This window comes from Drosophila guanche, unplaced genomic scaffold (assembly GCF_900245975.1).
Source record: "Drosophila guanche unplaced genomic scaffold, DGUA_6, whole genome shotgun sequence".
Lineage (NCBI taxonomy): Eukaryota > Metazoa > Arthropoda > Insecta > Diptera > Drosophilidae > Drosophila > Drosophila guanche.
The window spans coordinates 1,683,064-1,699,146 of record NW_022995757.1 but is presented as its reverse complement, the minus strand read 5'-3'; the positions used below and the strand labels follow the sequence as shown (position 1 = coordinate 1,699,146).

Here is a 16,083-nt window from a genome sequence, read left to right as displayed (position 1 = left end):
CTAATGATGACCTAAACCCCTAGGAATTGTCCTATTCCCGCTATAGATTGAAGGGCGCTTGGTATTGTCCGTGGATCGACTCCTTGCAACACCCCTGGCAGTGGCCGTGGGTCAGGGCTACACACCACCTGCCAGGGCGTCAAAATTAAAAAGTTTCGACAGGCGCTTCAGCAACAATTTGGCAAGTTTCTTGATGCTTGAAATGAACAATAGTTTTAAAATGCCACCAACACTGCGATAACTGCAGACTGTCGACTGCCTTCGTGACACCCGGAGGGGGGCTTGCCACGGATAATGGGGCCCCAGAGTAGAGGAGATCCCAAATAATGGGTGCTGGCAGGAGGCCGGGGCTTGGATGCTTGGAGGCTGGGAGGCTGGGAGGCTGGGAGACACGGGCACACTTTTATGAGCTTGGGCAAAAAGTTAGTCAACAATTATTTTTCGTCAGGGGGCACAAGTAAAAATACGAAAAATCTACATGACACTGAATGAGTTTTCAAAGTTTTCATCTGCCACGGGACAGAGACAGAGAGAGAGAGAGTGACAGTGAGCGATAGAAAGAGACAAACGCATTAACAGTTTTAATGTGTGGCTAATGCGAAATTCGTTATTTTGGGGGCAAAGCAGTCTTCCCCTCGTCTATATCCCTCTAACCCTCTAACTCCTTTACAAAATGCACTGCCACAGCATATACTTATGTACATATCCACTCAAGGACACATCCTGCGAGAAAATGCTGCTATACTGCGAAATATATTATAAAGTAAAGATCACTTTGATCATTAACAAAACTCGTTTAGTTGTCTAATTCTAGGGATATTCAAAGGGGTTAAAGGTCTCCTAGATGGTCATATTTATGACTTGCTTTTAGAGTATTATATGTGAGAGGTAATGCAATTAGTTTAGCAAATTTTATTAGCTGCTGCCTCGAATACCACCAATCGAATGATTAATGTCTCCTGCTTCTATGCTTATTGAAGGGGCTTTGCCACGAAATTCTTTCGGTGCAGCCTCTGCCTCTGCCCTTACCTGATTCTTCACATACTTTCCTGCTGTTTCTACTATTTTCCTAATTCTTTGCCACATGTGAACACCATCTCTGGTCATTGTACACTTTCTCTCCCTGGCCGTCTCTGTCTGTGTCTCTCGGAAACGGATAGAAATCAGGGACACTCCCCCCTTAGAGCAGGGAGCAGGATAGAATGGGTATGGGCTTACAGTTGTCTCTTCACTGTTCGTTTCAAAACTTTGCGCAATTGTAATTATTTTTCGATTTGCATGCTGCAGTTTTTGCAGTTGTCCGGCAGTTGTCCGGCAACTTTTGCAACAACTGTGCGGGGTAACAGCTACACTAACAGTGGGGCAACAATAAAACTGGCACTTTCAGCTGCCACTTGCAGCTGCACCCAACCCAGCAACAATCCTCCTCCGCTGCCACCAACTTCTCCTGCATCCTGCTAGATGGATGGGAAAATGCCTGAGCAAATGTTTGGCTTTGTTCGCTTAATTACAAAAATTGCAAAAGCTTCAAATAATTTTGATCCGCTTTCTCCTGCAGGGTCTGGCCGCTCCTCTTTGGACACACACACACACACACAACCACGCACAGAAGGGTGGGCAGGACACACCATATGGGACCCCGAATTGAGAGCAAGGGCATGGTTGCCAGGAGTCCGATGAAAGTTGTCCAAATGTGGAAGAACTTTGCCACGCACTTGGTCACATTTTTTGAATTGATAGAGGGACTAGGAGCTATGGGAGGTGGCAGGAGATGTCAGGAGAATGGCGGGAGGTTTTAAGATGGATGCAAAAGAGCTGGGGAGCCAGGCAGAAGCTTGTGGCACGCTGCTGCAGAGGCACAGGGTGTGCTGCTGGTGCTCCTGCTGCTCCTATGTGCTGCCTGTCATGTGTGTGGGTGTATGTCCTGTGGTCATCAGCAGTCCAGGCCAGTCCACAGTCCACAGTCCACACAGAAGTTGGAGCAACATCATCATCAAGAGCCAGAGCATTGAGTGCATGTCGGAAGTTGTGGAAGGAACAGAGACAGAGGCATGGGCAGGGGTAGAGGCAGGGGATGGGATATTGCTGGGTTTACGGGTTTTGTGACCAAAAAAGCCGGCACTATATCTTCCACTACCCCACCGCATCCCGCACCGCCCTGCTCAAATCATGCGCTCCCAAATGTTGCAAATGTGACAAGAATTTTTGGGCAAAGGCAGCTAAAAGGAACAACAGCAGGAAGAACTTTTTGCATGAAGAGAAATTGAAGTGATTCTGAGGCCAAAGAGAAGAGAGCAGCAGCAGGGAGCAGGGCACGTGGAGAGATATTCCTGAAGATCCAAAGAATTATTTTTGATTTTGACAATCAACAGAAAGCAGGCTACAAATCTGTGAACTTGTCGGGGAACAAATCAAAGCAAAATTCTAAATGAGAGAATAAACCAAAAGAAGCATTTCTCTGGCACACTATCAGTGGATATTTGTTGGAAACATCATGTCAAAATGCAGTGACACGACACCTCAAATACCGCTCGTATTGGAAGCCGAGACCCAAACAACGCCCCAGTACTCCTTCAGCGATATTGAACTTGTCGAGGAAGAGCAGGAGCAGACAACGCCGGAGTACTCTTACAGTGATGTCGAAGAGCAGGAGCTGGAGCAGCCACTTGGGTTGCCCTCGAACTGTGGGGAGGTCTCCTACGAGCGCCGCAAGAAGAGGCTGCGACACAGTCTGAAGGAGTGCTGCTTCTGTGTGGATCTGCGGGTGGGCTGCTGCTTCATGGGTTTATTCGAGATGTGCTCCTCGGCGATGTGCCTGCTGTTTGGGGAAAGTAAATGGAATGTGCTCCTTAGCGCCCACTGATGCTGGACACCCTCACCCCTCTCTTCACAGGTAATTTGCTGCTGTATGTTGGTCGTCTCGGCTACATGGTGTACCTCATCGGATCGGCAATGCTGACAGTTGGCGCTTTGCTGGTATGGCTTCTGGGCATCCATGGGGAAGAGTCTGTGATCTCAGTGGAGATTTCTTTTCCAGGAATGGCATTGTCTCGTTAGGATCTATCTCTTCGCGAATGTGGTGCATCTGCTGCTGTGCCCCCTGTTCATCCTTCAGCATGCCCAGCGAACTTGTTTGTATTGCTACTACGAAATACTTTTCCTTTCTCTGCTACTGAGTAGGTGCCACTGTACCCACTGTACCACCATAATATCCTTCCTGATAGACTCTTACTTGTACTTGCAGTCCTCGGTCTGTACTTTGAGCTGGTGGCCTACTCCTATCTGGTGCAGATTCAGTGGCAGCATTCCCGTTTCTACAGGCCATTTGCCAGAACGGCAAGGGACGGCGTACGTAGATGCCGAAGGCAGGATATTGAGGAGAAAGAGCCGTCAGTGGAGAGTCAGCAGCAGAGCCAGCGCCCGAGCCATGTGGATTTGATTGAAGAACCTTCCAATTACCAGCAATCAGTGCTGTAAGTCACAGAGCAACGGCGCTGTTAACGGCACAGAGCAACGGCGCTGTTAACGGCACAGAGCAACGGCGCTGTTAACGACGCATAATAACAGGCTGTTACCGCTCTCAGCTAACAGTCTGCTCCAGGCTCTCGTGATAACAGCAAAGAAATACTTCTACAGAGCGAAGTTTAAAACGAACTTCATTCTTTGAATTAATTTTTGAAGCACTGCCACATGCTCTGCAGCTTTGTTTTTGGTGTCTCAAGCAATCGGATGGACGTTGAGCTTTTCCTTTGAGCTTGTCCCCGCCGCAAAACCTCATTTCCAATCTGCATCTACAGTTACAGTGGCACTTCGGGGCACGGTGCCACGTGTGGTGCGTCCGCCCACGGGAATTGGGTGACCGCAACGCCTTTACTCCTCTTTCATTTCGGTTCCAATGGATCCGCTCTGGGCGTCTGAAATTTAATACGTTTGCACATTTTCTAAACTGTCGTTGGCTTTTCCACTGCCGCTGCCTCTGGCTCTCTGTCCCTGTGGCTTTCCTTGCCACCTTACTCGGGATTTTCCTCTGGCTTTCCATGGCTTTTTCCCACCTTCTCTTCGCTTTGCCTCTCCCTCCCAGGAGGCGTGTGTGTCCGTTTATGTGTGTGTTTCTGTGTGTGTGTGGTGCCGAGCCTCCGTGCAATTTTATATTCCCTGCAACATTGCCACAGCGCCAGGCAACAGCAGCAGCAGCAAAAGCCACAGAAAAAAATTGTCTGCGTTTTTTCTAAAATTAAAAAAAAAAAGGAAAAATCTTGGAAAATATGCGCGCAGCGTCGCTGCTTCATTGCTGCGGTTGACAGCGGTGGCAGAGGCGGCATGGTCCATGGTGTGGCAGCTGCAACATTGCATTGACGCCGCTGCCAGCGCTGCAGCAACGCAGCGCCGCTGCGACCATCGCAGCAGAGTTGCAATTTTTATGACATTTCATTTGCATGCCACGCAGCAGTGGCAGAAGTAGATGTTGCAGAGGCACGACCAGCAGCAGCAGCAGCAGCAGCAACGGCAGCAAAAAGAAATTAAACACAACACAGTGTCAGGGGAGCTGCCGCTGCTGCTGTTGCCGCTGGATGGATGCTGTGCCCCCTGCTGTGGGGCAAGTGTGGTTCCGGGGGGGCCGCCATTTTAGTATGCACACAGAATTGTTAACAATATGGCGCCTTCGCATCGCTCGCCATACTTTGTCGCTCCTTCACCTCCCAGTGCGCCCACAGCCCCAATCCGCATTTGCCCTCCTCCATTTGCCTTTTCCTTGATCTTCACTTCGGGGCGGCAGCATTGTGGGGTATCCACGGTTTCAGAGAGGCTTGCCCTTCAGCATCTACACGGAATGGAACCACTCCATACTATCTAATTCAATGGTTTCTCTCCATCTCTCTCTCTCTCTCTCTCTGGACATTTGTATTTGTATTTTTGTTTGTATTTTTTTAATTAATTCAGTTTTAAGCAATTAGTTTTGATGAGATGCATTTAAAAATAATTGCAGCAGCGGCAACAGCAGCGTTAATTGGCTATCTCCTCAGCTCCTCCTGATCCACCCAGATGTACAGCACCAGATAGTGCCATAAATATGTGCATATGTATGTGCGTGTATGGGTTTAGGTGTCGCAATAAATCAACTGAAAAGTTGACTAGAATGTGTGTTCCTCTGTGGCTCATTACAGCTTCATTCGCTGAGAACTGTCGAAGGGAGCTTCCCTTACTCCTTGTTGCCTGTCATGTCAGGCCGCAGCACTGAGACTATTATTCTTATATATTTATACCTTGATTTATACAATACTCCGCTTAGCCTAGGCCCCATGTTAGCTTAACTTCGACTTTAAGCGTTGTGCCTGCAGTCATCTGCAGTTCTTCATCGGAAATAGATGGAAAAATGCTTTCCGCAAGTGAATGCTGACTTTGGGGCATCGTTTTGTTAGCTGCTGTAACCAGCAGGAACCTCCTATGCTGACGTGCCCATCCATCTCTTTCGACCTTTCTTCAGCTGTCGTGTTTTTGCTTTCATATCTCTTGTGTGCTCATTAAAATTTCGTTCTGCTTCTTGTGCACTATGGGGAATTTTACCACTTTTTCTGGCCAAAACCCTTTCTCAAAACTATCTCAAAATTATCTATTGTTAGCCGCGATGGTTCCAACAAACAACAGAGCTTACCACTGTTGGCAGCTTTCTCTCTCACTAATATGAACTAATAGGAAACAAACAAAATCAACAACAACAAAATATTCTTTGGCTTGGAAGTTATTAAATTTTTGCCAATAGAAAGGGGTAACACTCCCCATAGTGTTGGGGTCGGGCATGGAGCAGGCATTGACAAGGTTACCAGAGTTCATGGTATGCAATGGGATGCCCATTCTTCCCTCCTGCCTTCCTTACTTCTAACTCGCAAAAACCATTGTCATCCGTGGCGTATGCGTAATATCAAATAAAGATGCTCTGCACGTGCCAGCGGGTGTGTGTGTGTGTGTGTGTGTGAGTCTTCCCCTGTATTTGCTAATTAGAGTACGCTTGCGGTTTTCCATTACAAAATGTCATAAATACCCCTAACGTACGTACGTAAACGCCACCTCAGCCCACATCAGACAGACAGCCACACCACACGTAGAAACAGGGCGCGTGGGAGGGAGGGAGGTAGGGAGGTAGGGCGGGGGCCTCTGTGGTCTTGGCCACCGAGTGTTCACTGTCCCCATTCCTGGCCTTTGTCATCCATTGCCATTGGTGTGGCTCCTGTGGTGGTGTTGGCAAAAACTATTCCCTATTTATATGGGTCCTGGTCTGGAGTACTGGCAAAGGGTCCTGTGTAATCCACCCAAAACACAGAGAGAACGAGCGAGAGAGAGAGAGAGAGAGAGAGAGAAAAAGAGAGAGTGAGAGGGGGAACACAATGTTGGCTTACCTCCTCGGGGAGATTGTGGCAGCATGCAGCTTGTCTTTCATTATCTCGATTGTGGGCTCCAATGCTTAAATCATTTGCATTGCTCTTTGCCACACCACACCCAAAAAGCAAGCATTTGCACCACACCTACACACACACACACACACACACGTGCAAGCAATTTCCCTCTTACAGAAAATAGAAGATGCATTTTCCACACCCACAGACAGTACCTAAATGGAAAATGGAAAATGACAAGGGAAGCGCAGGTTGCGCATCCTGTCGATCAGCATATCGGTTATCCACTTAATTGGAGCTCTCTCTACAACTCTATAATTCAAATAAACATTGATATAAATGTGCTTTCTTCCTTCTTTGTTGACGAGTGCAGGTGCAGCATTTATTTTTGTGTGTTTTATTTGTGGTATTAGCTTTTGCATCTATAGCAGACAGCAATATAGATGCAAACAGCTAAACAGCAATTTCTTTTCATCGATCTCATGGGCTTCTTGCCATATACAATGCATAGTGGAAAAATATAACGAGTTTACTCTTTCACAATTATCACTGAGAAAAACCTTTTCCAGCATCAAGTCTTATGTGCATCAAATTAGAGACAGATGGGATGGCATTCCGGCAACAATCAGTAGGAAATCAGTTTGTGGAACTCGATTGGCTTGCCTCTGGAATAATCAAAAGATTCACTCAACTCACTCGCTGCTGTACACTCTACGCATTGCCGCTTATTCAAACAGCGTTTACTTCATTCAGGATTTCTAGAGTTCTTGAGGATGGACTCCAGCGAAAACAGTCGCTAAACACAGACACACTTTCATGAACTTCTCTCTATTCCAACCCTATTACCAGCCCAGAGGGCTTGTTCCTTTTCTATCCCGCATTCGAGGGGTATACAAGGATATGCTTGGTATTCAGGTGCACTACAAAGCCATGACCACATAGGTACATCCAAGTGTGTGTTTTATGGATTATTTCTGTTCTTCCAAGTGCTCTTTTCAAATAGAGGGTATGTCATGGTCGAAATATACATTTCCATGCCGCGTTTTGTTTGGTGTTTGCTGCTGTCTGTTGTGCTGATGTTTGCATTTGGCATTTGGCGATGCCACTTGCAGCTGCGACGAATGCCTTGAATGATGATGAACGCCCCCAATTTCTGGGGGCGAGTCCCATGTGTCATTTCTCCCTTTAGGCTTGTTTGCTGTGCGAAAAACTCTCCGGTGGATTAATCAGCTCGGGCATACTCGAGTACATTACACCTAAACACGTTTAAATAATGGCAAGAATTCCAATCCAAGTTCCATGGCCTTTCCAATATTTATCGGTGCACTTTATGCACACATATTGATAGCCCGATATGTGTGCACGAATGAGCATTAAACAATGTTTAATCCTGCCCCCATTTACATATGAACATAGACGGACGAATGACGAGTGTTATTTAATTACGGTCCAAACAAAATTCTATTGAATTTCCATCAAGGGGTTTGGCTGGGTCTGAGCGGTACGAAGGGCTCTGGCCATGCAGCAACGTGCACAACAAACTCCTACACACCCAAACCAACACACCAAAACACACACTCCCACACTGAGAGAAATAAAGCTGTAAGGACAACTCATTGAAGGAGAAAAGAGCAGAAAAGTCAATATTTAAGCTTCACATAACTAAATCTTGTGTCATGCTAGTATAGTATTAGACCATCCGAAAGTAATTACAGGATAATCGATTTCTGTGGATGCTAAAAGAAAAAGCAGTCCGAAGATGAATTTGATTGATTTTGGAGGAAATATCATGGAGCCTTGTGTGGAACATTGTGGTCAGAAATCGGGGGAGATATGTTATTTTTGTGTTGTGTGGGTAGATTCTGGATTGCTGCGGGTATTTTGTTGCAGTGTTGAGCACGTAGGGAGCTGCCTTCTTGCTGTCTGCAACACACACACAAACACAGAGAGAGAGAGAGAGCAAAATGCAAACACATTTTGTTATACAAAATAAACAAATCAAATTAGAATTAATGTTGAATAATTAGTCCAAACATAACGCATTGGGGCATTTATGATTGCGATATGCGACCAAGAGCTCTACATACAATAAGGGGCAAGTGGCAAGAGGCATGCGGCATGCATAATGTTTATGGCTTGGTGTGTGCCCTGCGTCCTGCGTCCTGTGTGTGTGCGTGTGTGGCAGTGTTCCGGGCATGCAAGTGGTTTGTTTGTTAAACATGTAATTTGATTTTGAGTTCTCGCTGCCTCAGGGAGGTGTTTGAGCAATAAACGTCCCTCCGATGGCATATTGGAGACGAAAGGTGGACGGTAGTAGGCAAGGAGTTGAAAGGAGGTAAGTTTCAACGTTGCAGCACGTAGATAAAGGATTTGCCATCCGAATATATCGTTGCCCTGGAGACACAATTTGCTCATTTAAATGAAAATGCACTGAAAAGGCACTCGAGAGGCACTCGCATCTTGGAGAATTTTCCACAATAACGGCCTCCTCGCTTCGGTGCGTCGTATTTGTAGTTAGATAGGAAGCTTTAGGTGGCATTTTGTGGGTTGACCTTTGGATCTTGCTCGTTTTTGCAGTAATGACACTTAGAAATGTTTTATTTTTGTCACAAACTTTTCCCCTTGCAGCTTTTGAGTTATACTAAGCACTAATAATAAGTAGTAAGCTCTAAATTTTAAGAGTTATACGGTACAAAGGTTTTGATTCGCGTAGGGCGCTAGCAGAGACCATTAACAGTGCGCTGCCATAGAGCGTTAACAGTGCGCTGTAAACCAAAGCGGTCACAGGCTTTTGGGTGTTAACAGCACTGTTGTTCTGTTATAATGTGCAGCCCTCCATTCAGACGGATTTAGTTTTGATTTTCCACACATATGATTTTTTCTGTAGCAAATGAATTACAGAGAAGACAGCATTCCGTGGAACCAAAGCATAATCCTTGAGAGTTTTCATTCAGCCACCCATGCACTTGGCGGACATATTTCACTTCCATCCGTACAAAATCATTTTCCTTTGCAGGCCATTTGTGCACCGCACCACCCCGCGCCACACTAATGCTAATTGATTGCGAATTTCCATTCTTCAGTTCCCCGTTTCTCCTTATCCCGTCCCACGAACCAAAAAAACCAAAAAAAAAAACAAATGCTAAATGCTGCCTTCATATGCGGCAAGGAATGGGCACATAATGATGTCTTCTCTTTGAAGCCAAACCATTAGATACTCTTGGCTGAATAGCTTTAAGAACTCTTGGGATCTTCTTACGTACAAAGTGGTGCACTGTGCAGATCAGGAATTTCCGTGCGTCCTTGTACACATGTAAAAAACAATTGCTGAAAAATACATAGAGGATACACCCGTCTTTGGGGGCAGAAGGGTATCCCAAAGATGAGAAGAAGATGGAATATCTTTTAAGCCATAGTCGGTAGCTTGCCGGCTTTAATGGCAGCGGCTTAGAGCGGCTCCTTTACCTCCCCCATTTGCTGTATTCTTGTCTCTTTTTCTTTTTCTTTGTGTGTGTGTGTGTGTGTGTGCCTCTGTCTCTCTCTTTTATTTGGTGCATAATTGAAATTTATGCTTAAATACATTCAACGAGCTGCTGAGCGGCTTATGATCCTACGTTTCCTTACTTTTTGAAAGGGAAAACGCTGTACCCATTCCGTTGCCTCAAGGGGGCTTCAGAGGAGTGGGTAGGTGAAGCGGTAGGGCGTTGCGTGTATGTGTATGTGTGCGTGTGTATTTTGCATATTTAACTTTGCATTTGAGCGCTAAGCTTTCTTAGTTTATTATTTAAACAGAAAGTGGAGAGGGGGTTGCGGCATGCCACCACGTTGACAGCGATGACGGGAGACGTAAGGCGATGGCAAGGCCGCATCATGAGGCAGGAGACAAGAGACACGACGCGGGCAGGTCCTGGTGGCAAGAATATTGTCCCGGTTATTATTATGCCAAGTATCCTGCGCCATTGTATGTCCTTGTCTGCTTGTGTGTGTGCTCTGGATACACTCGAAAAATTCTTTTGAATTATGAACCTCAGCAACTAAGGCAACAGCATTAAAGTTTAGCGAAAAGTTCAACACAAAGGTAATATGAGGATTGTTTCTCTTTTACCTCAAACACAAACTTTCATTATTCCCCACAATCCTTGGGCAAATGCAGCAATTGCAATGCCAGCAAGGGTACAGAGCAGCCATTCTAAGAAGGGATTCTACGAGTAGAAAAAAAGTACATTTGGGAGCCACTCATCGTTCTACATATTTACATTTTCTGTGCATTTTGTATAGATCGTACAAAAAAAAAGTATTTTAGTATTATTTTTGTATTCTAAATTGATTTTCGAATATCAAGAAATTGTGTTGCATTTCTGCCATGTTTCATTTGTTGTAGTGTAGAGAATCTTTGTCTCTTTTTGTACTGCGAACATTTGCCGCTCTGTCCCACTTGGGAGGGGTATCCTTCTCTTAGTGAGTATTTAGCGTGCGTGAAATTGAGATAAATGTCGTGCGAGTTATGACAACCTCAAAGCAGACCCCAATCCTTGGCTGCGGAATATGCAAATTATTTGAGATTTGTGTGGCATCCTTCTGTGTGGCGGCCCACCACCTGTCTGCCGGCTGGTCTTATTGTCATTAAGATTATGAATTAGCATTTGTAAGGCATTTTTGCAGGAGCCCCATCTGAAGCCGACTTAAAGAGCGGCTCATCCGCATGTCAGGCCACAGGATGATTGAGTGCACGCACAGGTGGCATAAGGGCAAAGGACCAGAACGCAGAAGCAGCAGTCTCCCCATCAGACAAGCCTCACACCCATTTCCACACAGAAGCAATCCATAAAGATTCTTGTCATAGCCAAAAAACGTAGAAACAAATTCAAGAATGCCGGTTGCTCGATACCAGACCACTTCTCTGCAGAAAATTGACACCTTGATGCGTATTCCAACTGCTTTAGAGTAGTAGATTGATTTAGACAGTGGCAAAATTTGCTGGAACATATCTCTGATTCAATTAATTGTATTTTCATATATTCCTTGGCCTTGGTTTGCCATATTTATAACCGCCTTAGGGCTTGCTGTTCATTTATGCAACTTGCAACAATAATGTTGCAATAATATTCTATCCAGAAGCAGTTCGAGAATCACAATCACCGTGTGCCCTGATGCCGAGCATCAATGCCACGTGCCCCGCGCCCCGTGCATTATAAATAATTTCGCTTACGTCACTTGACTGATTAACCATCTGGAACGGTTGGCAGCGAGAATGTGGAGGGGTGTGGGGGGTGTGGGGGGTGTGGCAGACTTGTGGCAGGGGCAAACTTGCAACAGCAAATATGACAGGGCAAATTCAATGCACGCAACATGAAAACGCACTTAAACGGCAATCAATTGCACTTTACACAAGATGCACCTCCGAAGGACACTTGACCCCTGAACCAACCCGAAAGCCACCCAAAGGCCGCACCCACACCACAGACCACAGACCATCCTTGCAAAGTCCTTAGTCGCTGGAAAAACAAAGGGAATCCATAAGCTCTAGAATACCCTTGGAAGTTCATGGGTTTTCAATTGATTTCAAATATATTGAAAACGTTTAATGCGAGAGTCTATTAACATAGTATTCAGAATAATTAAGAAAAGTTTTCTACATCCTACATACATATGTACATGTGTACATTATTCTGTTTCTGGAAAGGGTATTGTGCGGCAGAAGGCATCGATTGGCGGCGAGATTTCAATGGGAAAGTATGTTAAAAAACTATATGCACAACACATGCAAATATTTATTTTACTACAATGCAAGGGGCGTGCCTTCATCCGGCTTCTGTCTCCATCACCTCCCTCTGCCACGCCCCATAGCTCAAAGTCCGTGGCTATATTTTGTTGTTCATGATTGGGAATGGCAAGTGCAAAAAAAAGACAAAAACGAGCAGCAGCAACAAAATACGCAGAAAACTTTTCTTCCAAGAAGTTCAACTAGTGAAAAGTTTTCGCTACGAAACGGAAAATTTTGTATTTTGTTTTTTGGCTACCATTGAGGGAGCGTGGGGGGTAGAACCAGGAGACGTCGAATTTTTCATGTTTATTTTGAAATCATGCGAAAACAGGAAAATCAAATTATGCAAAAAATGTGAATGCAAAAAACATTCCACTGCGAAACCAGCGAAAGACGAGAAGCCCAGAAAAGCACATAAGAATAGTGCAAGAAAAAAGACTGCCCTAATGGTGGGAGGGGATGTGGGGATAGGGAGCAAAAGTGCAATTGCAATCAAAAGTTTTTTGTTCATTCCAATAAGCAATACCTTGTGAGCGAAGTGCATCACAAATGTCCTGTAAAACCATTTCAATTTCAGAGTCACGAAAGAAGCCTTCGCAATTTTAAAATACTTTGTTTGGACATTTTTCTGTGAAAATTCCATTGGGCTACTGGGAAAGCCTCCAAAGTATCTCTAAAAATTCTTACCTAATGTCTGCAGCAGCAGCACACTTTCAAGCCTTGCACGACATAAGCTCAGCCTCAGCTCCAGAGCTCATTCGATCGCAATACTTCAAGAGTTCTTGTTGATCAAATAATATGGACTCGTAGTGCCAGGATATGAGTACCGGGCTAAGGAGGCATTATTGATTCGAAATCAGGAGGAGGGATATTAAATATTAAACTGTTCCTCGTTCATGTCCATCTTGGCGCCATTTACTTAAACGTTAAGAGAACTCTAGGAGCAGACTGACCGGAATACCTCCTTGGCAGAAGGGAATCAGCAGGCAACAAAGAGTGGGATGGGGAAGGGAGTGCATTTGAGGGGCAACACGCTTTTTATCAGCTCGCTGAAAACTTTGTGCGCTGTGTGTGGCATCATCAGCAGTTTATGAAATTGTTGCAGCTGCAACAAGAAGCATGCCCCACGGGCCCTGGCCAGACCTCGGCATCGGAATGTCCAAGTTGGCCACGCAGCTGCTGCTGCAAGGCCTCGTAAAAAAATAAAAAGCACACAACTTGCCATCAGGAAGGAGCATGCACAAAAGTGGCACAAAGGGTGGAAGCTACAAGCAGACAACAGATTTAGATTCAAATTCAGGCCTATCTTAACAACAAAAAATAAAATGGAATAAAATCAGTTAAATTTCTTTTGTTTGATAGGGCAGGTTACAAAAGAGATTGTTGCAATCGAGAACGAACAGGATCAGATGCCCGAACTGGAGCATCAGCAATCAGTTGAGGCAGCGCCTGTGACTGTGAGGATCATAATAGCGGCTGATGCACCAATTGCGCCCCCACCATTACCCGTGCATCAGGTGCCAGACTGAGGCCAACCATTTAACGCTGAAAGTGTAGAGTCTATGTTAACCGGATATGAATTCCCCAGCTATCATTCCGATACTGAGAGTTTTCTCAGCATGTTTGCGCCGTTCGCTGTTTGGGGTCAAGTGCACTGAAAATATAAACGGAAAATGCACCAATAATAATGCAACCCGAGAAACTGTTTAACATCTACGACCTGATGACTAATGCACCATCATTGCCATCTGCTCGAGAAATTGGAGAACGCCCTTCGGGTGGATTCATCCGACAAATGGACGGCACTCGTAAAAAGTAAAGAAATGCCAAAAAGTAGTCCTAAATGCCTTGCAATGACTAATTCCTAACACTTAGCACATTTTCTTCATTCCATTGCACAAATGTTTGTGCGTGTGTATGTTTGATTTGTACTTCATACGAAGAAAATAAATATTTGATCAAAGTGCAAATCGGAGGGCAGTTGTCCATAACAGCCTAGCAAACGATTAAATATGGAAGATATAGCGATGTATGACTTACCTGGCAGAAAACGATGGAAAATATTTGGTTAATAAATATGTGTGTACAAATTCATCCGTATGTATGTATGTATGTCCTCTGACTCTGCAATTTTTGCTGCGTATGTAAAGGTATATGTAAGTCACCGATGAGTGCAAATATCACACAGAAATAATAATGGATGTACATACGTAAATTATTGCATCAGGAACGCACGGAATCAGCACCTAGAGACACGTATGATTTAATTTTCTTTCTCTCAATTCTTAGATATAGTTAGCTGAAGAACACAAATAATTCTGACAAACAATTCAAGTCTCGGCATCTGGGGTTGCCAGATCGTTGGTGGTGGGATGCCGATTCATTGTGCGCTTTGAGCGCACTATTTTCGCACATGTATTTATTTTTGTATTATTAATTTAGTATTTATCTATTATTTATTATATTTATATATGCACAATATCTTGGGTGTTCGAGTGGAGTAACAACAAATCATCATAATAAAATCATAAATTAAAATTTAATCGTTACATTAACCATTCGATGTATCGATATCTATAATACTGTCACGGGCTTCACTTCCGCTTTCTTCTTATTCTCGAAACTTCGTGAAATATTTGAATAAGACAATTTGTTGGTGAAATAATACCAAGGACTGAAATGCTAAGTCTTGGTCGATATAATGGGCCTTAATCTGGAGTTTGTCCATGGCTCTTTGGATGTGCAGCAGGAAGATTGGAGATTGCATTTTTTGTTGTCCCTCGTGTGCCGCAATTTGGGACCCTTTTTTGTTGATTTTCTTTTCGGTGCCTGTGGCTCTTGCCGGCAAGTGTGTGTGACAGCGAGAGAGAGAGAGAGAGAGAGAGAGGGAGTGAAACCGGTAAATGTAACGGTAAATCTAGTCACTCACGTTTGTTTTTGTTATTTGTATGGTGCGCGTGAGTGAGAATAGCAAAAAAACAACCAAATGAGAAGAGGAAAGGAGAAGCGAGAATACAGTTAGAGCAGAGCGCAAGCGTTCCCGCACCCTTTTGCCGAACACGTTTGCTGGCTGAGCGAGTAAGAGAGAGAGAGAGAGAGAGAGATGGAGAGATCAAGCGCCTTGACCTACATTTGTTCGCTGTGTTGTGTGCCCTCTCTCTCGTCAATGACTCACGCAACAAACGCAGTGAATATGGAGCTGTTATCGACTGTTATGAAGGCAGGTAGAATACCTATGAGCACTTTCTAGTACACAAGCGTAGAAGGGTTATTCGATTTTACTTTGGGAAACAATTATTTAAATTTTTTCCTTTTTTAATTATAAATATAAATGGAAAGATTATTATTCCTCGCACCAGTTGAGGCTGCCGCAGGTGTGAAGATATTTCCCAGATATTCACATGTTGACATTTCTGCCGGCTGAGGAGTTTTGGAAACGTTGGAGGGGCTGTGTGTGTCTGTCGTCAATATACGAGGAGGGGATACGTGCTCAGCGATCCCGTCGAGTGAGCCTCTAAATGCCGCAGAAAAGTTTCGTTGGAAAGAAAGAAAAAATAAAAATATAAACCAAGTGTCTTCAAGTGGTGGCTGTGGTGGTACTTGTGGTAGATGATGGCATATCTTGAATATCTTCCCTCCTTCATATCCATCAAACTCTGTTCAACTATCGTCGCATGAAATTGTCTCGTTATCTTTGGCTTTCGTGGGGGAAAAACGCTTTGCCACTACTCCGAATCCATCCAACGAGCAACCAAAGTATTTTCCAAGGAATTTGCGTTTGCATTTTGTGCGGCATTTGCAATTTGTCGGCTGCGGCTTCGACGGCGTCTCTGTCTCTGTCTTCGTCTCAGTCTCAGTCTCAGGCAGGCACTGGCTGCAATCGCAGTTGCCGCATCAGCAGAAATCCACAATAAGGTTGCATAATGC

The 16,083-nt window shown here is 44.7% G+C and overlaps 1 protein-coding gene across 2 annotated transcripts; it reads left to right on the top strand.

Annotated features, from left to right (window-relative positions):
- Positions 1–2,406: 2,406 nt before the first annotated feature.
- LOC117590212 lies at positions 2,407–3,654 on the top strand. 2 transcript variants are annotated; one of them, XM_034282669.1, is made up of 4 exons: positions 2,407–2,831; positions 2,894–2,976; positions 3,038–3,176; positions 3,245–3,654. In XM_034282669.1, exons 1-4 carry the CDS (start codon positions 2,495–2,497, stop codon positions 3,475–3,477), a joined length of 792 nt encoding a protein of 263 aa, XP_034138560.1. In that variant the 5' UTR covers positions 2,407–2,494; the 3' UTR covers positions 3,478–3,654. The 2 variants fall into 2 exon arrangements, with proteins under 2 accessions (XP_034138560.1, XP_034138562.1); XM_034282671.1 differs by having other exon boundaries at positions 3,225–3,504.
- The last annotated feature ends 12,429 nt before the right edge of the window (positions 3,655–16,083 follow it).

What these genes read in the sequence shown, in the direction of transcription:
- LOC117590212 (XM_034282669.1), top strand. Translation starts at nt 2,495, where the DNA reads ATGTCAAAATGCAGTGACACGACACCTCAAATACCGCTCGTATTGGAA. An exon ending in TGACAGTTGGCGCTTTGCTG is followed by an intron (nt 2,977 to 3,037) that starts GTATGGCTTCTG and finishes TTTCTTTTCCAG; the next exon opens with GAATGGCATTGTCTCGTTAG. An exon ending in TTTCCTTTCTCTGCTACTGA is followed by an intron (nt 3,177 to 3,244) that starts GTAGGTGCCACT and finishes TTGTACTTGCAG; the next exon opens with TCCTCGGTCTGTACTTTGAG.